The 22,748-nt window shown below is 38.0% G+C and overlaps 1 protein-coding gene across 1 annotated transcript in view; it reads right to left on the bottom strand.

Annotated features, from left to right (window-relative positions):
* PPM1L (protein phosphatase, Mg2+/Mn2+ dependent, 1L) overlaps positions 1-22,748 on the bottom strand; it is a 313,864-nt gene that overhangs the window by 72,795 nt on the left and 218,321 nt on the right. The window contains exon 2 of the mRNA XM_011959075.1: positions 22,117-22,291. Coding sequence (XP_011814465.1) covers positions 22,117-22,291 — 175 coding nt within the window. The remainder of the gene's footprint in view (positions 1-22,116; positions 22,292-22,748) is intronic.

Below are 22,748 nucleotides of genomic sequence, written 5' to 3'. Positions count from 1 at the left end.
AGGCCAGGAGTTCAAGACTAGTCTGAGCAACAAAGAGATACCATGTCTGTACAAAAAATAAAAAATAATGATCAGCTGGGCATAGTGGGATATGCCTGTAGTCCCAGCCACTTGGGAGGCTGAGGTGGGAGGATCACTTGAGCCCAGAATTTCAAGGTTCTGATGAGCTATGATCATGCCACTGCATTCCAGCATGGGTGACAGAGCAAGACTCTGTTTCTAAAATATAATAAATAGGCCAGGCATGGTGGTTCACGCCTGTAACCCCAGCACTTTGGGAGGCTGAGGCAGGTGGATCACCTGAGGTCAGGGTTTCAAAACTAGCCTGGCCAACATGGTGACGCCCCGTCTCTACTAATAATACAAAAATAAGGCGGGGATGGTGGTGGGGCACCTGTAATTCCAGCTACTTGGGAGGCTGAGGCAGGAGAATCACAGGAACCTGGGAGGCAGAGGTTGCAGTGAGCCGAGATCGTACCATTGCACTCCAGCCTGGGCAACAGGAGTGAAACTCTGTTCAAAAAAAAAAAAAATTGTTTTAAATAATAATAATAAAAAATAAAATAATCTTTTTTTTTTTTAAGTGGTGGTTGGCTCTGTAAGGGTTAGAGTTACTACTTTAGAGAGGAAAGATACTTAAATTGTTTTTCCCTAAACTTCCCACTACAGAGGAACTTATAATAGGACAATTATCATGTTGGTTTTATAGGACCTGTTACTATAAAAACTAAAAGAGGAGAAATGAGCAAGTAAGGAAATAGATTCAGAAATATTAATAGCAAAGGGAGGGCTTTAGCATGCAGCACTGAAGTCTTCATATTCTTCAGTTTTCAGATTTTCCTAAGGGATTGTCTTATTTGTTTCTATTTCCTCCTTTCTTCCCTTTCATATCGGAAGTGAGTAACACATTCCCTTTAATCAGTACACTGGGTTTTATATCAGCTGGCCATGGTTTGATCTCTTCGAAGGCATGAAAATATTGATGCCTTCCCCCCTTCTGATTACTAGGATGTTAAAGCCTTTAAAATCTATTGCTCATGAGAACCACAGAACTAGTTTATGAAATCATAGACATTCCCTGGCCTCCTAAGCATAAAGAATTGTATAGATACCTTCTGTTAACTGCACTACCAGTATAAATTCTATCTGAACAGAGGAAGCAGGTTAGCAGAGCTTAAGTGGTGGCTCCCAGGAAGGCTTTGACAGTTAAAGACTGGCTGTTCTATTCTGGTAAGTTGTTCTGAGATCCTGAGAAATCACTTAACTTCTCCATGAATTAGATCTCCCAAGCAGAAAGGAAGATTAGAAAACATTCTATTTCTTTTTTAGTGCCTGCTCTAGTGGCACACACACCAAAATTGAAACCATATTTTCCCTTTCCTTACTACCCCAGGATGCTCAGCTAAGCTAAGCTGATCAGTTAAGCAGCTTGAGGATCTCAGAGGAAAAATGTCTCACTCAGTGTTATTAATTATTGACTGGGGCTGACAGACCAAAAGCCAAGAAAATCTGATTTTTTGCATCTGCGTCTAAAAGGTGGAAATCTATAGCAGCTGTGAAGTGGCTCTATCGTTTTTTGATTTTGCTTAAGGTCAAGTCTGTTCTCATTTCAAGAACAAGGTTGATTTTTTTTTCTTTTCTCATATCATTCCTAACTCCTTAACCTGAATGTTTGCAGACCTCACCTTCCTATGGATGTCATATAAACATTAGTAACGTAAATGTCATGCTCTCGACAGAACCTGTCCAGGTGTTTCCACAATTTGACAAGGGGTGCCTCCCATGAGCTTCAGTCACCTCATGGTATCTGCCCTATTCCTCCTCTCTTGCCCAGGTTCCCCTATTCTTGTGGAATGCAGTAATGTGACTGCCACTCTTGACAGTGTCTGCCCTAGAGATCCCATTATTTCCTCCTCAATCATTAACTCTTCTTAGAGAATTTGCCTCTTCCAGGGTCAGGAAAGGAAAATTCCACTATGTAAGCCTGGCCCCTTTGCCATAGCCAATAGGACCAGAAGAACCAATCCATAGAATGTGCTTCCCTAGTTCAAGAATTTAAGCTAAGGAACAAAGTGAAGCTAGTAGCCCAGCGTGAAGATTTAAAAACTCATTTTATGATTTAGTTTAAAACATAGAGCATATCCTTCATTACTATCAGAAATGATAATGACTGCCTAAATCATTGCACTAAAACTCACCTGTCTGATTCTGACGTCATATAGGAGAGGGAGAATAAGTCCTAGATCACCTGCAGATTTACTTGAAGCTAATGAAGCTTCGAACTTGAGAGCCCTTCCCTTGCCCAAGCCCTTTCAAAGGCCTGGGTCATATGTTTTCGAAAGTTTGAAGAAGATACCTGGAGAAGTAAGAAGTAATCAGGCAAGAGCACTGTCTCTTCACTTCTACTTCCCTTTGATCATATTTTCCTGTGTATACACTGATACTAAATTGGCCTCTGGCTGGGATCTAAGAGGAACTTAAGTCAAGGATACACCACGTTTGGGTATAGTGAAAAATATATATGTAGTTTGCCATTATTTTCACATATAGTTCTTGTTAGCAAGGCTTCCCAGGCCTGTTGGGGGAAAAGTTAGTATTCAAACCAGAATCTGGCTGCCTGTAAGGCCAATGATATTAACACTACACCATGCTGCCTTTCATATGCTTGGTGGTCCATGAATGGCCTTGGGCTTCTTAACTTTATGGTACAACATAGAGTCTATTCTTAATCACCTACCAAGTTTTGACAGCCCTTCCCACTTGCCTGTCTGGCTCCAGCATACCTTTCTAGTCTTGTGGCCCACTGCTATACTACTTGTACATGCTATTCCATCCAAACTGGACACCATGTCTTTGCCAGATCACACCTTTTGTTTTCCCTTGACTGAAATGGCCTCACTCCATTACAGCTCAGGTTCTTATGGATAATGTGACATTAAGTGAAGACAGATAAAACTCATTATGCACCATTGCAACAAGGATAATGACAACCAATCAGTTAATGAGTATTGTAAATTCAAGGAGTATTTATTAGTAACTGCATAAGGAAACTTCAAATGACCTGAAATCTTTTATTGTAAGAAAGAAAGAATATGTAAGAAACTTTGATAGAAATTTTCCGAGATTTAGTAGCAACCCTAAAAACTTGTACGACGTTACAAATAACGAAATGAAAACCTGAAAGAGACTCTGAAGTATGAGTTAAAAAACAAAGCAAGATAAAAATAACAAGCTTTGCTCAACCAAGGAAAAAGGGAAGATTAAATTATCTTCCCAGGCCCCTCTGTAGGAAATGATGTTACAAACTCACGGTTGTATGAAGAAGTAACCAAAGAACATGCTGCCAAAAGATGTGGGAAAAACTGTAGCAGATGTCAGACTATAGCATATATCAGGCAATTAATTAATACAAATGTTATTTTACTAGATTCAGTGGTAGTGGTTAGCTCTTCAAAATTTGTAATTTATTGTGATTTATTTTCTCATTCTAAAGAAATCATTTTGTACTTATTTTTTATTTTTTTCCTAAAGAAGGTTCTCTAAATTGTGTAAACCTCAGGCCTCAGGAAACCTTGGCCAGTCTCTGCCCTGGCTGAGGAATCTGACTAACCTCTTACCAACACGGGAGCCTCTGGGCTCTGCAAGCACTGCCATTTACTTCCTCAATCTGTTCCTTTCATTCATTCTCCAGCATCTGCTGATAAGCATGTGGGCATGGGTAGCAAAAGTGGGTTAATGACCAAGATACCAGATGGCTCTCTGTGAGTAATACCTCACTCTATTCCTTCAAAGAAGCTGGATGCTGTCCATAGTTCAACAGCCTGAACTCTCACCGAGACGCTGAGATGTGAAAGAAGACAGTTTTATTATTTACGAGGCAGGTTTTTATAAACGGACTAGTTTTTACTATCTAATACATCATTAAAAATTGTTCTATCTACCCTGACTCTCAAAAGCTTTGAGATGCTAGGTTTTATTTATTTATTTATTATTTATTTATTTATTTATTTATTTTTGGTGGGTGGGGAGTGGTCCCTGAGAACTGTGCCGTCAATATAGGCATCTATAGTAAAATTTAAAAATCATACATTAATCATACCTGGAGAATATTTATCTGTTTAGAGTAACTGTCCATAAATTTTAAGATTTGCTTTTTGGTGACAGGAAACAGTTAAAGGAATGAAAGTACAAAATTATGAAAAAAAAATTTTTTAGAGAGGATACTTTAGCTCCTTTGCATAGCATATCAATTCAGGTAAATAACTACATGATAATATTTATTCAAGTAATAAAGATACATAAGACACCTTCAAGGAAAACAAATCACCAATGTTCAAGCACCCAAAGTGTTATTTGAAAGAACTACTAACTAAGGCTACCAGTAAATATTTATCTCCACTTGCTTGGAAAAAGAAAGAACATATTAGAAAAAAACAAGGAAAACAAACTTCCAAGATGGGAATGAGAATAGCAGTTTCTCACGTTTTAAGTACTGGCTTTAGAAAATATTAAAAGTTCATTTGAACCTCACTATAATACTACACTAGGACATACCTGATTGGTCCAACCACATGTTAATGAGATCCTTTCATCTACTGTAGTAAGGAAACTATTTGTGATGATGTCTAAACTCGTCTTACCCTTAAAAAATTTTTGCTCTAAAGTAACAGTTCTCAGTCTTGGTTATGCAATGGAGTCAGTGGGGGAAAATACACATTGGGTACAGTGTACACTGCTGGGGTGATGGGTGCACCAAAATCTCGGAAATCACCATGTAACAAAACACCACCTGTTCCCCAAAACCCTATTAGAATTAAAAAATAATAAAATAAAAATACTGAAGCCTGGGTATTCACTGGGTCCCACTGCTCAGAGACTCTAGTGTAACTGGTCTGAATGCAGCCTGGGCATTAGCCCCCCAAGGTGACTTTCATATGCCACAAAAGTTGAGAACTATTGCTCTAAAGACAACCTTGGCACTACTGACATTTTGGTTAAATGTTGCTGTGGGGGGCTGTCCTGTGCATTATAGCATGCTTAATTAGCAGCATCCTTGGGTTCTACTCACTAGACACCGCCAGCCCTCCCTCCCATTCCCCCTTCTAAGCTGTGACAACTAAAAATGCCTCCCAACATTGCCACATGTCCCATGGGGGTGGAGGTAGATATCGCCTCTGGTAGAAAACCACTGCTTATAAAGGAAAGAGTTCATAGTAAATCAATTTTATTATTTTTGGTGGTTAGAAAATAATTCCTGTCAAATAAAAGCAGTGCAAAACAGGACCTCATTTGACACTCTAGTATATAAGACCAGCAATGATGCACTGATCGCCAACCCACAGAATGCAACAGAGTAATCCCAAATGCTTGGAGACATAGGAAAATGCTGAGAATGTCATGGATTCAGTATAACTTCAAAGTATACATTTAAAAATAGCACAACTGTAGCTAGTCAGGGACTTACAGATTAGAAGTGCATTTGATCACATCTGTCATATTTGACCTCATTTCATTTTGTAAAGCTTTCATATTACCCACTGCCCATCACACCCCCCTCACAAAAAAAAAAAAAATCTGCTAAAATCTAGTCAACAGGCAACTATTTTTAGACAAGCTCATTTTCTTTAGTGGCTGTGGAATGCTGATTTCTCCTCCAGGGGAAGGTTTACAAAGAGGTACAGTCAAATGAAGAGGCCTAAAGTCACTGTCATTACAGCAAAAAGAAAAAATTAATACATCTAATTGTACTCCAAGCCCTAGACCTTCTTGCATTTTATTTGCAAATGCAATTATATCAGGTTCATAACACTTTCAGGCGTGATTTTAAAACTCAAGGCCTACAGACAAATTTGGCTTTGTTTATCTCTATTTACAGGGGCCAACACTTCTCACAAGCTGATTCTTAAGTACAAAAATCAAATGCATCTCTAATTCTGTGAAGGCATTTTGGTTTTCCCAAGTTCTTTAATGCTTAATCTCAGATTGAATTTCCCATAGATCAAAAAAGCAATTTGAAAAGAGAAACAGGTTAAAAATATGAGTTCTTTAAAAAATGATGCTTTCCTCATAACATTTTTAAAAATCTAGCCACAGTGAAGCAGTCCCTAGGAAAGTTACTTGTAGTTCCATCACCATCTTCTTCCACTAATGCAGATACGAGAGGCTTACATGTTTACTATTGTTTTCTTTAGGAACAGAGAACCAGAGATGGGGATTTGGTGAAAAAGTAGATGACCACAGTAAGGGAAATTATGGCATAGTAAAAGGTGCAAGAAAAAGACAAGCTCTTCAGTGACTTCCTCATTTCTGCTTCATCCCTTTTTCTCTACACAATAGAAAAGGCAACCAAGAGCAATAAAAAAGGAATAGGAAACTTGTACTAAGGAAAACTGCTGGGTCGAACATTGAAAGTGAAATATAAAAGCAATTTATGTGGTTCTTTACTCATCCATTTAAAAAATTAACAGAACAAGTGATCAAATTATTTAATAGATACGAAAATGTAAAACGTGATAAGTTTTAGAACACAGTGAAGGAAAAAAAGAGAAAAATAAAAGGGAGAAAAGGGAGGAGGGAGTGATAAAGGAGAGAGACTTTTTTTTTTTTTTTTTACTATCCAGAGAGTCATGCCTTAATCTTGAAGCATTTAGAATGCTGCTATAAAAAACTGATCCGAAATTTCAAAGCTGTCGAGATGCCCAGGCACAGTGTTAGGAAGCTCTAGAAGGAAATATCTTAATGAATAAGAGGAGTCAGAAGTGATAGTCAAAATATTTAAAAACTGATACATCAAAGGCATCGACCCTGGCCAGATGAAATGTACACTGTGACTACTGGAAAGGATGCTGAGTCTAAATAATCCTAAAGCCATCCAGGTGCTGGACGCAGGGCTCAACATTCCAGCTTTGGACTTCCAAGAAATGAGATGCAGGTAGTGATTTGAAAACCAGAGGGGGCCAGGCATGGTGGCTCATGCCTGTAATCCCAGCACTTTGGGAGGCCAAAGTGGGTGGATCACTTCAGGTCAGGTATTTGAGACCACCCTGGCCAACATGGTGAAACCCCGTCTCTACTAAATATACAAAAATAATTAGCTGGGTGTGGTGGTGAGAGCCTGTAATCCCAGATACTCAGGAGGTTGAGGCAGGAAAATTACTTGAACCTGGGAGGCAGAGGCTACAGTGAGTCAAGATCCCGCCATTGCACTCCAGCTTGGGTGACACAGCGAGACTCCATCTCAATAAATAAATAAATAAATAAATAAATAAATAGAAGGAAAGGCAATGATAATAGAAGGGAGAGTGAAGGAGTTAGAAGAGTAAGAACAGATATTTTTGCAATACACCCTATGGTAGTTAGCCTCCAAGAGGCCCCCAATGATCTCCATCTCCTGGTATTCATACCCTTGCTTAGTATGAATACTCCCACACCAAATTAGGGTTGGTTTGTTTGACTAACCCCAGCTTCTGCCAGAAACTGTGGTATGTCACTTTCGACATTCACATTGTAAAAAACTGTGGCTTTGGTCTTGGGTGCTCCCTTGCTCTCTCTCTCTCTTATATCACTCACATTCAAGTCATGTAGCAAGAGGCCTTATGAAGAAACCCATGTAAACAGGAAATGAAGCTTTTTGCGAAGAGCCACATGAGTAGATTTGGAAGCAGAACAGCTCCAGTCAAATCTTCAGAGCCTGCTTCCCTGGCTGACAGCTTGACTGCAACTTCCTGAGAGAACCAACCTGGATTTCTGATCCTCAGAAATTATATGAGCTAATAAACATTTATTGTCTTAAGCTGCTAAATTTTGGAGTAATTTGTTATGCACCAATAGGTAACTAATACACCACATTAGAAAAGATAAAGATATTAAACCCATACAAATACTCTTAAATTGAGGAAATATTTTTCCATACAGGACAGGGCAAGGAAGGAACAGCAGGCTTATGGAGCCAACATTTTGCTGGTTTCTGTCTTGCTCTAGACAGGAAGTTAATTTATGCCAAGTATAGTAATAGGTAATCCTATCATGAAGGGGATTGGGAAAATACCCCTGTATACCACATCAAGTACATGCTAGGTTATGTAACAGCAAAAACAACAGAAATGCTATCATTGGTAGAGTGTTTACTGCATGTCCATCATTTTCCATACATTATCTTTCCTTCCTTCTTCCCTCCCTTCCTTCCCTCCCTTCCTCCCTCTCCTTTTCTTTCCTTCTTTTTCTTTCCTTCTTTCTCTCTCGCTCTTTCTTTCTGTCTCTCTTTCTCTTCTCCTTTTCTCTCTTTCCTTATTTCCTGCTTTCCAAGGTCTCACTCTGTCACCCAGACTGGAGTGCTATCGTATGATCACAGCTCATGGCAGCCTCAACCTCCAGGGCTCAAGCGATCCTCTCACCTCAGCCTTCTGAGTGGCTGGGACTACAGGTGCATGCCACTGTGTCCAGCTAATTTTTGTCTTTTTTGTAGAGACGGGGTTTTGCCATGTTGCCCAGGTTGGTCTTGAACTCCTGAGCTCAAGCAATCCCCCTCCTCTGCCTCCCAAAGTGCTGGGATTACAGGCATGAGACACTGCGCCTGGCCCATTATCTTTAATCTTCATAAAAAGCCCCATTAAGTATAATATCACAAATAATTATCATGAAGCCAATTGGGCTCTTTTCACAACACTTCACTGCCTTGAAAGAAAAGCAATAGAGGTTTGGCCATAGTTCAGGAGAGGGGAAATCTAACCAAAAGGCCAAGTAAAGTATCAAATCTAGTAACTTGTCAGACACAAAAAGATCAAGCTCTGAGGTGAAACAGAGGCAACCAACAGAAATTGACATCAGAAACTCTGCTGGATCCCCACCAGCATGCTACCCATAAATCCTGTTCTCTTTCAGGTGAACTTTTATTTTTTTTTTTCCAATAAGGCCAGCCCTACCCTGGACTCTGGAACCAGTTCTGGCCCAGAGTAGAAAGGCTACCAAGCACCTATGGTAGAAGTCCTGGTGTCCAGGCATGCCTTGGCACAGTACTGAGTAGGTCTTATTACTGACCTTCTCTGAGCTTGGCACTGCAGTTCCATGATGTCTGGCCTTGTTGCTGAGCTCCCTTGTTGACTTATTCCAAAGATATATATGACTTAAGGATAAAAAGTTTTATTGAAAACAAGAAGTATGATTTTCTGTTGTATTACATTCCATTTCTAGTACTGAAGATGAGGGAAATAGGAGGGTTTTGTTTAGTTTTATTTTTGTAAATTTTAAGAAATACAAAATACATGGACAAAGTTAAAAATGCAGACAATATAGTAAGAGTACTCAGTGCAAAAGTAAGTCTCCTTCCTCAGTTTCTCCTTCCCAAAGTAACCATTCTTGTGAGTTTCTTATCTGTGGAAGGTAACTAATTTTTACATATAGCAGGTCACTGAATAATGTCATTTCATTTAACATCATTTTGCTATAAGATTGATGTAAAAAAAAAAAATTGTTTCCTGGCTGGGGCCACTGTCCATGAGGAATCTGTATGTTCTCCCATGTCTGTGTGAGTTTTCCCAAGGTACTCTGGCTTCTTCCCATATCCTAAAGTTGTGCCCCTTAGGTGAATTGGCATGTCTACATGGTTCCAGTCTGAGTGGGTGTGTGTTAGAGCACCGTGGGATGAGATGGTGTCCTGTCCAGGGTGGGTTCCCACTTGTGCCCTGAGCCGTCAGGATAGGGTCCAGACACCCGTAACCCTGAACTGGAATAAGTGGGTTGGAAAATGAATAAATGAATACAAATTACTGTCAAATAAATAAACCCCAATTTGAGTGTTACATCTCACTATGCCACTCAGGTTGAAGGGCCCAGGTATTTGAATTCATTAGTGATAAAAATGAAGATTAGTTAATTATTTAGGTTTGAGTTGGGAAGCTGTCCTGTTGAGCCATTACATCAAACAAAACATCCTCTTTTCTTTCATCTTCTGCTATATGCAATATTTTTCTGTAAATGCATGTGAATACACTCTATATTATACATGTTCAATACAGAGAGTATTCCAATATAGAGTATGTCCAATATAGAGAGTATTCAGATGCATTTTCCTGTCCAATACAAGAGCTTTGAAAAAACATGAATAATGTATTTTCAGTTTCTTTCTCTTTCTTTCTTTCTTTCTCTCTCTCTTTCTTTCTCTCTCTCTCTCTCTTTCTTTTGTTGTTGTTGTTGTTGTAAACTTTTATTTTATCTATTAAAACAGTGAGAACCTTATAACTCATTAGGTTTCTCTTTTTCCTCTGGCTATCAGAAAGCTTAGGAGAAATTAGATGCTTAATTAAAGTATATTATTATCCTTTAGTATTCTTTATGGATAGTACATTTGCTTTCATCCTTAATTATGGCTTTGATCTATTTTTATTGTAACATTATTATTATAAGAATGGCAAATCAAACTTTTAGGGAAGAAGAGGGATATAAAAATAAAAATATAATTTGTGTTACTTCCTTACTTGAATGAGGTGGACTAAGATAGGAGAATGGAAATCAGAGTGACTCAGGTAAGGAATAAGTCAGCTAAGTTCAGGTATCATTTTGAAACAAATTCTAGAAAATACATTCATAGAGACAGAAGTCAAAGATTAGCAATAAATTCAAACGGAGCAGACTTCTAACTCATCTGTCTTTACCCATTTCTTAGACTCTCAGCACCTAGCCAGAACCTGGCACATAGTAAATGTTTGTGTTGAATGAATAGTGTATGTCCTAGCAATTTCTCTACAGTCGATTTAGAGTTCCCTAGGATTGATTAAAGAACTACCAGAGCACATCCAGGAGCTACTCCAGTGCATATACTAAAGAAACTCCTTATCAACCCAGCTTCATCAGAAATGGCCTAAGCCACACAGCCTTGAGACAAACTTATCAACTAAAGAAACACAAAGATAATTCCTCTGGGCACTAGAAGGTGACTTTAAAAAACAGTGCCTTTCAGGAGGCAATTTACCAGATGAAATTTTGGAGTGTCTAGTAGATCCCAAAGACTGAACATAACATTTGCAAAATGACATTAAACAGCAGCCCAGCTGTCTATGATCACATATCTTCAGAGTCTGAGAGTCAACCAAGGATGCATTTACCTACCTCTCACTACTACAAATGGACCATCATAATACATTAGAAATCCTGGCACTTTAAACACTATTTTATTTTTCTCTATAAACTGAAGGTCTTACCATTAATGTGCATCTCATTAAAATTTATTAAAAACATTCCAACAAGGTCTATAAAATCTTGTTTACAAAATCCCGATAGTACAGACAGGAAGAGATACCAATGGCATTGGCATCCTGTCTCTGCATAGCTCGTGTACTCTAAAGTATGACCACCTGGTCCAATTATTTTCTTTGAAGTGTACACATTTCCTTTAGTCCTTGTAATCAAATACTACTTCAGAGACAGGAAGTAACACTACTTCCCTTGTGGCAAACAAGGACAACTTGATTAGAAAGATAAATACAGCTCCAGTTCAAATGTTTCAATCACTAGAGGTGGCACTTCCTGATTCTATCAGTGTTCCTTTGTGGTTTCTGGTATTCTCAGCAAAGTTCTTTAAAATTTTGCCCACCATAAAATTTAGATCAATGTATTTTCTTTTTTTTTTTCTGTGACAGAGTCTCGCTGAGTCGCCCAGGCTGGAGTGCAGTGGCGCAATCTCGGCTCACTGCAAGCTCTGCCTCCCGGGTTCACGCCATTCTCCCGCCTCAGCCTCCGAGTAGCTGGGAGTACATGCGCCCGCCACTACGCCTGGCTAGTTTTTTGTATTTTTAGTAGAGACGGGGTTTCACCATGTTAGCCAGGATGGTCTCGATCTCCTGACCTCGTGATCCACCCGCCTCGGCCTCCCAAAGTGCTAGGATTACAGGCTTGAGCCACCGTGCCCGGCCAATGTATTTTCAGAGTGGATATGAGGTGTTCTATTAGAAAGGTAAGATGAAGTTGGGGAATGTGATTTTTTAAAATACCTTCCTATCACACCACTTTTACAAGATTAATTCTGAATTATCATTTTTTCTAAATTGGAGGAATCATAAGCAAACAGGCAATGCTGACAGCATATTAATATAAACTAAACTAATTTTAGTATCAGTTGGAGAGCAGCAGTTAGAATGTGGTGGTGAGTCTGGGAGTGGTGGTTCATTCCTGTAATTCCAGCACTTTAACAGGACAAGGTGGGAGGATTGCTTGAGGCCAGGAGTTTGAGACTAGCCTGGACAACACAGGAAGAACCCGTCTCTACAGAAAAATTTTACAAAAAACAATTAGCCAGCCATGGCGGTGTAAACCTGTAGTCCCAGCTACTCTGGAGGCTGAGGCTGGAGAGTCCTTTGAGCCCAGGAGTTCAAGGTTGCAGAGAGCTAAGATCATGCCACGACACTCCAGCCTGGGCAACAGGGTGAGACCCTGTCTCAATAAAAAAGAAGAATGTGGTAGGTGTTGCTATGGCAGAAGGCAAGAATTGGTCTGTATAAGGCACTAACATATAACCACAGTTACAGAAGCAAAGAAGAAAACAAAGCATTATTCAAAGCCTGCCTTTAAAAACACAACTGACAGTAAAGTTCAAGATAAACAGTTCACAAGATTTATGGGTTCTCTCATCATTTTCTGATTTAAGAACTCTTTACCAATTCCAAACCTAATTTCTTCCTCCTCTGCACATATACTGTCCCCTAAAACACCAATTCCGCTACACTCTGGTTATCTGTTTTTACTGGCTATCTCCCTGCCCTCCTACATGAGCACAAACACAAATGCATACACTGTGCATCTGGAGTAAAGGGCCATGTGGTCATCTGAGCATTTCTGGTGGTGGGCACTGCGTCTGGCTCATAGATGCTCATTCAGTCAATGTTTACAGAGTGAATAAATGAATGAACCAATAACTATTAAGTAAACTGAAGACAAAAATCATACATTGTTAAGACTGCAAGAGATTTAAGAAAATATCTAATTCAATACCCTTATTTTACAGTTGAAGAAACCATGCAGAGAGATGCAACGTCCCACCACAGACAAAAACCTAGCCTGGGGCTTGTAAATTACATGTTTGGGTACTTTCAAACGACCGGGGCCAACAGTTTTCTATTTTGCAGATGTCAAAGTCACTTTGTTTAGTTACTGCTCCCCATCACCAAAAGATAATTCGGCTTTTAAAATCCACAGTCTAAATGGAAAATGTAAGAATTATAACTGAAATTAAAATCAGCTTGGTGAGGCCAGGTGCAATAGCACACACCTGTAATCCCAGCACTTTGGGAGGCTAAGATAGGTGAATCACTTGAGGTCAGGAGTTTGAGACCAACCTGGCAAACATGGTGAAACTCCATCTCTACTAAAAAACTAAAAAAATAAAAAAATTATCTGGGCATGGTTGCACATGCCTGTAGTCCCAGCTATTTGAGAGGCTGAGGCACGAGAATCACTTGAACCCAGGAGGTGGAGGTTGTAGTGAGCCAAGATTGCTTCACTGCACTCCAGCCTGGGCAACAAAGTGAGGCTCTATCTCAAAAAAAAAAAAAAAATCAGCTTCGTTAAAAAGATTGGTAAATTAGTCACCTACGTAGCCTCAAAAAAAATTTTAATATTATCAGCCAGAAAGAAGTTCTCAGTTTATAAGTGGATTTTGAATACCTATTTTACTCCCCTCTTCCCACTGTTATTATACATGGCTAGTAATTGTCTGCATTACAAAAGTCTTGTTTTTGTTAATCATACTACCATTCTCATTTTTTTCACAGATAACAAACCACCAAATTCTGGAATTCTATGTGGTAAAGAGAACTGAAACATGGATACAAGAAAGGAACCATATTAAAAATATTAAAAGGTTATGAGAATGATAACTGTGGTATATCCACTCAATAGAATACTGCAGTTATTACAAGTGACCTTTATGAGTAGTTTATAACAGCATAAAATATGATTAAAAGTGTTAAATAAAAAGATATAAAATTTGGCATAAATAATTAAAACTCAGCAGAGAAAAATGGCAAGAAATATATACACCAAAGATGTTGGTTATGTTCAGGTGGTAGAATTAAAAGTTATCTTCTTCTCTTCCTTTTTCCATATTTAAAAAATGTTCTAAAGCATATTTATTTACTTTTATAATGGAAAAATAAAATAGATTAAATCTTTTTACGGAAACTAAGAAGTTGGTATCAGAGGCTGCACAGTCAATATTGAACTTCCCTTTATAAGTTTCTTTTGGGTCTCTGTTTTTGTCTTCCTTCCAAAGTCTCCAATTCTTGTCAAAAAGTCCCTGGAGAGGATATCTTTTGAGCTAAGAAATGGGGTCCTGATTGAAGATATAAAGTAATGAAACCTCAGTGTCACTTCTTCCCTTAGGAGCTGTTTGAGAAATATACTGAGAAATTCACTCTATTTGTTGGAGTGAAGAACTTCCTGCAAATGCCTTTTACTAGATTTTTTATGTTCTTAGAAAACCTGAAAAGTCCCTAAATAATTCACACCCTCTTTCCTGGGTTTGGTTGCTGGATGTAAGTTCAATTTTTTTTCCCCATGACAATAAATGGCTTTTCTTTTGAGATTACTGATTACTATGACACTAATGTCCCAATTAAAATGTAGATGTAACTTTCAGGTACCATCTATTTTGAGAAGAATAAAATAAGCTCAATAGGAGGTAACCCTCCAGCTACTTCCTAAGTTGCTTAAAGCACATTCCCCCACCCTTTTAAAAAGCTATTTTCCCCAAAATTACAGTGCTTGGTGTGTCTGCACCACAGGTAGCTTTCACCTGCAGGTAGGGCAACATCAGGGAATCACAAAGCAAAAGCTGAGAAATTAATGCTCCTCCTCCTTTCTCACCTTCTCTGGGAAAGCTGTATGTGACTGCCTGACACTTATAAATGAATATGCAGGCTCCCAACTCTGATACCCCAAGGAACACAAGGAAGAGCCAGCTGAGCTCTCTTCTTCCCTCATGTGCACCATCTGGTTCACTTTCTACGTGTAAGTGCATTTTCCACATTGCAGAAGCATGTGCTCATTGGAAGGCTGTATGGGTTTGTAGCTAAACAGTAAGAACAGAAAGCTCTTGCTGGTCTAAGAACTCTGAGAAGATCTAAGCAGCAACTTAGGCAACTCTCTTGAGGGCTGCAACAAGATGCTACGATTGAGCATTCTACCCATTGCAGGTGTACTCAGCTTTTCCCAAAGGGAAAAATATGCAGCTCTTCACTCCTGCTTCTAGACTTCTGTTCCCATGGCTTAGGGTTCTTGACCCTGTGACAGAAAATATTGCTCTCAAATAAATTCCTCATAATTCCCTCAAACACTGTTTATCCTTAACATTACAAACCACACTAGTTAATCCTTAACAAAGGAATATGTAGGGAATATTTATTCATGCCCAAACTCAAAAATAATTAAAAACAGAATTTGAGATTAGTTACATAAACATAAATAATACTCCAGCATAAAAATAAACAATATGAGGAAAGATTCCCTCTTTTGGTGTTTCTACCCTTTGACTTTTGCCCACTATGACACATAATAAATATTTAGGTTGATGATGCTTCCTGAGACAGTGTAAAACTCTATTTTGATCTCTTCATCTCAAATTATGCCACTGCTTTCCTTGAAAACTTCTCTGTGTTAAACCCAATCTGTTGAAGTGTGCACAAACTTGTACTTCAATTAAATAAAAACATTAATAGATCGAATATAAACCACACCTTACTTGTTACTCTGAATTTTGCTTAGTGTTAATACATGCTAATACAATAAAAGGTCTAAACTATCTTAATGAGGATCCATGAATGATAGCTTAGAATCTCTTCTTCCAAAATCCACTTTTGCTTGATGCATATGGTTTCACTCCCCATCCCATCAATAGAAGTATGCCTGGGAATATTCAAGAGCAGATGTGATGAAAGCTGAGTGATGGTCTTCTTTTGGTCAGAAATTAGGTACAAATTATGTGGCCGTGTAAGGAGAAAGAAGAAAACCAATAGAAAAAGCAGAAAAGCCATAGCTACAGGAAGCCTTGCAGAAATTATAGCTAGTTGAGTGTTCCATTGTCATAAAACCAGAAGCATAGTTTTAGAACTAGAAGACATCTATGAGGCCCTGTTCATGCCATCAGTTTACAGGAAAATGGGCTTTAGGAAGGTTTGTGACTTGCTCAAGGTCACATATATGGTTGGCAGTAGAGCTAGACTAGAAATAGAATCTGGATCTTTTGGTTCCAAGTTTTCTTTCAACTATACCACAAAACATATTAGTTCTTAAAATCGTCAAAATATAAACCATTTGAATGAAAAACTTTCTAAACTAATGTTAGAAAGGGGGTCTAAATGTTTGTGTCCTCCCAAAATTCGTATGTTGAAAACTAATCCTCAAGGTGATGGTATTATGAGGTGGGGGCTTTGGATGGTGATTAGATCATGGGGGTGAACCCCTCATGAATGAAATTAATACCCTTATAAAAGCGGTCCCAGGTAAATCTCTCACCCCTTCTGCCATGTAAGGTTACAGTGAAAAGATAGCCATCTGTGAGGAACCAGGCCCTTATAGACACCATATATGCTGGTGCCTTGACCTTGGACTTCACAGCCTACAGAACTGTGAGAAATAAAGTTCTGTAGTTTATCAGCCACCCAGTCTATGGTATTTTGTTATAGCAGGTTGTATTAGTCCATTTTCATACTGCTGTGAAGAAATACCCAAGACTGGGTAATTATAAAGAAAAAGAGGTTTAATGGATTCACAGTTCCACACGGCTGAGGAGGCCTCACAATCATAGTAGAAGGTGAAAGAGGAGCAAAGGCATGTCTTACATGGTGGCATACAAGAAGAGCACATGCAGGGGAACACTCCTTTATAAAACCATCAGATCTTGTGCAATTTATTCACTACCACAAAAACAGCACAGGAAAAACCCACCCCCATGAGTCAATTACCTCCCACCTGGTCCCTCCCATGACACATGGGGATTATGGGAGCTACAATTCAAGATGAGATTTGGGTGGGGACACAGGCAAACCATATCACAGGCTGACAGGATTAATACACTGGTTTACATAATTTCTGCTTTTATATACAGAATATAAAAAACATTATTGAAACTTTTCTCTGAGAATCAAGGTCACCAGTGTGAAGATCAACAATGTGAACTCTGTAATACAGTCTGTGAATGCTAATATGACTTTGAGTGTAGTACAATGTCAGGAATCTAAGCGCTTTTTATGGATTTACTCTTTGCTCTCATTACTTATGTTTTCAGTGTTGCTGCTCAAAGTATCATCCCCTTCCCCACCTTCTCGTTTCAGTTCTAAACTCTTATGTTTTCTGAAGTCTATCCTCTAGAGTAATATAAAATGCAGACAAATGAATCCCATATTTCTTGCAGCATTATTCATAAGAGCAAAACAAAAATGAAAATGTCCAACATAAGAGAATATTTAGTGAGTGATACTTTCAAATAGAATATGATATAGTCACTAAAATTATCTTCACATGAAGAGGCTTTAATGAAATGAGGAAGTGCTTATGTAATAATGTTAAATGCAAAAAGCAGGATGTAACATTACAATAAAACTACCAGATACCAACTACATTTTAAAAATGCTTAGAGTGAGGAAAATATACCAAAGTGTTTACAATAGTAAGATTACTGACAATTATTCTCGGATTATACTGTTCTATGTATTTCTGTTCATTTCTGCAATTAAAGTATAACACTTTAAGTCAGAAAAAGAATTTCATAAAAGAAAATATCACATTAGAAAATATAACCTTCAGAACTATATAAAATAAAAATATATAGATTCAGGTGAGAATTGAAAGCCTCTGTTGTATGGACTTGTCCACAGTTCTGTGACACGGTAGGGTTGTACACACATGGTTTTTGCTCACTTCCCATTTCTTTGCTGAATTCCAGGTTGCTAGATAGCTGAATTTTGTGGATGGGCAAAGCATTAAAGTATATATGTATTAAATGGGAAGAGAAAGAGAAAGAAAAAAAGGAGAGGGTGAAAAAATTCTGAGCCAATGATTTTAGAAAAATGTCTAAGTGTTTTTTTATTAGTTGGTTTTTTATTAATAGAAGTTTAGACACTACAAATAGCAGCAATTGTCATTAAGTCACTCAGGCTAATTTATCAGTGAATCAGTATTAAAGACAAATTAACCTTTCTAGAGACCAAGATATCTTCTAACTAATAATTAACTACCTCCTAAAACTGGGAGAGCTGAATCAAGAACGTGAAGAAGTCAAAACTAAGATAGCATAGAAAGAAGCTAAACAGTTGAAGCAAATGAGTGTCTTAGTACAGATGCTCCTTGACTTAGAATGAGATTATGTCCTGATAAACCCATTGTAAATTGAAAATATCCTAAGGTGAAAATTCATTTAATATACCTAACCTACTGAACATCATAGCTTAGTTTAGACTAACTTAAATATGCTCAGAACACTTACATTAGCCTGTAGTTGGACAAAGTCATTTAACACGAAGTCTATTTTATAATAAAGTGAATAAAGTGTTGAATCTCATGTAATTTAGTGAATACTATATTGAAAATGAAAAACAGAATGGGTGTACGTGAAGTACAGATTTTACTGAATGTGCATCACTTTTGCACCATCATAAAGTCAAAAACTACTAAATTAAACCATCCTAAGTCAGGAAGCTTCTCTGTAGGATGGTAATATCTGCACATATTGGATACTACTAGCAATTTTCTTTTTTTTTTTTTTGAGATGGAGTCTCGCTCTGTCACCCAGGCTGGAGTGCACTGGCACAATCTTGGCTCACTGCAAGCTCCGCCTCCCGGGTTCATGCCATTCTCCCGCCTCAGCCTCCCAAGTAGCTGGGACTACAGGCACCCGCCACCACGCCTGGCTAATTTTTTGTATTTTTAGTAGAGATGGGGTTTCACCGTGTTAGCCAGGATGGTCTCGATCTCCTGACCTCATGATCCACCCACCTCGGCCTCCCAAAATGCTAGGATTACAGGCATGAGCCACCACACCCGGCCTACTACTACCAATTTTCTATCCTAATTCTTTTGTATTATTATATTTTTCTGCTAAATAGTAATATTTTTTCTTATTTTATCCTCTTTCTTTGACTGAAATCATTAACATATGGGTTACGGAGTTGGAGGTAGTGACTTTTGGTTTTGCAACACACAGTGACACTCATTCACTCATGTGTACACATAGCCTACCCTCCCACATCCACTGCCCTGCATCACCTCATGCAGAGATGACCAAAGGCAAACTGAGCTCAGAGTGGGTGTTTTATCAAATAGATGTTGCTAGATTTTTCAAAGCTTCTGAAGATCACTTTAAAAACTTCCCCTGTGCCTTCCCAAACACTACATGCCTAGAAAAGACTAAGTTAGAATACGGCTGACCCTTGAACAACATAGGTTTAACTGCATGGGCCCATTTATATGTGCATTTTCTTCTGTCTCTGACACCCCTGAGACAGCAAGACCAGCTCCTCCTCTCCTCTTCAGCAGTCTGTTCAGCCTACTCAAAGTAAAGACAGTGAGGATGAAGATCTTTATGATGGTCCACTTCCATTTAATAAATAGTAAATATATTTTCTTTTTTTATGATTTTCATAAATTTTTTTCTCTAGCTTAATTAGTCATAATAATATGGTATAAATACATATAACATACAAAATATGTGTTAATTGACGGTTTATATAATCAGTAAGGCTTCTAGTCAACAGTATGCTATTAGTAGTTAAGATTTTTGGGGAATAAAAAGTTTTATGCTAATTTTTGACCGCATGGAGAGTTGGCATCCCTAACCCCCATCTTGTGCAAGGGTCAGGTGTACTTTACACTGGTTTAAGGGATAGACAAGGTCCAAATCTGTTCTCATTCATCACTAGTGGCATTAATTAGCATTTGCAATATGATCTCTAAGGACTTCCCCAAACATGATAATATTTTATTATTATAATAGCCCTGTGAGATTATATTAGCCCAATTTTACAGATGAAAAAACATAGGTTCTAAGAGGAGGTTAATTTGCTGAAGATCACACCAGTATTAACCTGGGGGAAGGCCTAGACCTTAGATCTTCTAACTCTCAATCTTGTGTTTATTTCCACCGTTTTGTGCTACAGGGCTTATTCACAGATTAATTCTATGCCAAACTATTAGCCCCTAAAAGCTATGTGCAAGTGTACGTCTGAGGATCAGTTGCTGCTCAACAACAGTGCAGGAGAGTGGAAAATTATTCCTGAAGTAGGAAAAACTTGAGTGGTGGGTGATTGCAGCTAATGTCCATGCTTACCTTGATGTCTCCTTGTGCCCCTTCATCCACTACAATGCATCTCCCTTCTCTTCACAAATACTTGCCCACCATTTGTCCTTCAAAGTTTAAAATGATGCCCCCTCTACAGAATTTCATGGAAAATTTCAGCCATTTCCACTATTTCTTGACTCCACATTTCATCTTAACTTTAATAACTTGAAGATATTACAGGGTGTATTTAGTCCCAAACTCCTCAGAAATTTTTCTCTAGAGCTCATACATGTATGTTTTAGCCCCCCAGCAAGACTTTAAGCAAGATCTATTTTCTACATCTCAGATTCCTTTCCATGTTTTCACTGCTTTTCTCTTTCCTTCAACTGCCTAGTATATTGCCATGCATTCAACAATTGCTTACTGAGCACATGAGAACCTGCATCAGTGTAGTAAAAGCATAGCTTGATTAGTAATTAGGACGTTGGCATCCCGGTTTTACAACTAAGTAACTTCATTATTTCAGGCAAGTCTATGAGTTTGTTTTCTCACCATAAAATGGTCACAGTGGGTGGACCATATGAGTTCTATGATCTATAAGATGCTATGAATATTTAAATATTATTTTGGTTGGGACTGATCAAAACCTTACTTTATTCCTTTAAGGATGAGAGAAGAGATGAATAAGAATTCCAATGAGAAGAATATTGAAAGTAACGAAAATGCTAGGCAGAAGAAAGCCAATGTGTCGGGAAAACGAAAAAAAGCAAAGAAGAATCAGAGAATCAGAGATGTCCTGGGTAAAACTGGAAATACAGATCCTGCTTCAGAGGGAGGTGAAGGGGTTAGAGGGTGGAATATATACGGGGGCAGCTTAGTAACTAAAAATATTGGTTAAATGGTTAGGTGAATGTAGTATAATGTTTTGTTTTGTTTAATTTGCTCTTCTGATTGCTATTTGAACTTGAAATCAAGTGGTAAGAAAGTATTGAGCATGCATAGATTCTGATGAAGAAAATAAGATACATGCTAAAAAATCCTTGTAAAAATAGAAACAGAAGTTCTTGGCATTAATATAAGAATACCATTAACATTTGACCATTAGAAACCTTTTTTCCTGTACTTTTACCTTCAATTTTTTTGAGAGGGGGAGGTGGAGAGGTATAGCAATTTTAATCAGGGTATTTCTGCTGCTTAAGTTTAATTTTATTAAAGATTTTAATAATTCCAAGTAATACCATATTCATTTAATTAAAATTGGGTCTTAGCTGACAGATCATATAATAGATTAAAATAATGTTATAAGGAGGAAATAATGTTATAAGGAGGTCTGTCCATGACTTCATTAATAAGCTCCCTTGGATAGGAAGAACCTATGGCAGGCAGTGAGATGACGTCTCTGATGTGGTAGTATCTGAGTTGCTAAGGAAAAGAAAGTAACGATTAGCTTAACAGTTTGAGAGAAAAAAAAAAAAAAAACACCTCTTTAGAAAAGAAAACAACTAAAATTAACTCAAATATTTGAATCGAATAACATTTCTTGGATTCTCGGATGGAAAAGTTTTCAGTTGCTATCCAAATTGAAATAACACTTTAGGAGTACCCGGTTAATAAAAGGCCAAAAAAATCCCAATAAAAAAGACCAAAATTTTAAAGGTATTTGATATTTAAGATCCATTTTTAGGAATCTTCTGACCATCTTGAGACTAAAACTGCAGAGAATAAACTTACCATTAGTCCACGTTACATAACTTTGAATCCAGTTTGCCCTTAACCTTTTACCAAGTTTAACCAAGGTTTATAATGAAATTTTTTTGCAAGGAGAAGAAAAATGTGTGTTTTAAAAACAAACATACCTGCTTCATCATAGGATATGGTCAATTTTTCTAGCATTTCTCGGTCAATTGACAAAATCTGCTGTTCAAGGATGGTCTGGTAAGACAATACACTATTTTCTTTGTCTTTCTCGTAGTCCTGAAGATGCTGTTTAAGGGCCTCTGGGAGTCGAGATTTTACATATTCAGCTGCAGTCTGCAGATAAAACAGACAGAGAGAGAACTCCATTAGAAATTCTCCTCTTAGACTCTTTACTTACCCTCAGGTGCTACAGAGAAAGCTCAAAGCACTGTGAAACCAACCCTCCAGACAAGCATGTCCTTGTCATCGTCACTTTAGTATCCACTGGACCCAGTAAGGTGATCTTCAAATAGACAGAATCACAGACCTCTAAGAGTTTTCTACTAGGTTTAAAGGTACAAAAGATGATAGATTTGGTTAGATATTCACAGAATTAGTGCTCAGAGTTTCAACTATTATAGTGAACTGAAGGCCCCTGATAGTGATTTTGCTGGATACAAATTTGACTTGCCCTTGTCTACAATACAGAAGACAGTCACTCATCTCAGCAATGACCCCATCCACGCTATGGCATCCACATCCCTACTTTGTTTTATTAGTCTCTACTCATTAATGTTTACACAAGAACTCT

This window comes from Colobus angolensis, unplaced genomic scaffold, assembly GCF_000951035.1.
Source record: "Colobus angolensis palliatus isolate OR3802 unplaced genomic scaffold, Cang.pa_1.0 Scaffold48, whole genome shotgun sequence".
Classification (NCBI taxonomy): domain Eukaryota; kingdom Metazoa; phylum Chordata; class Mammalia; order Primates; family Cercopithecidae; genus Colobus; species Colobus angolensis.
This window is presented reverse-complemented; position numbering and strand designations above follow the sequence as displayed.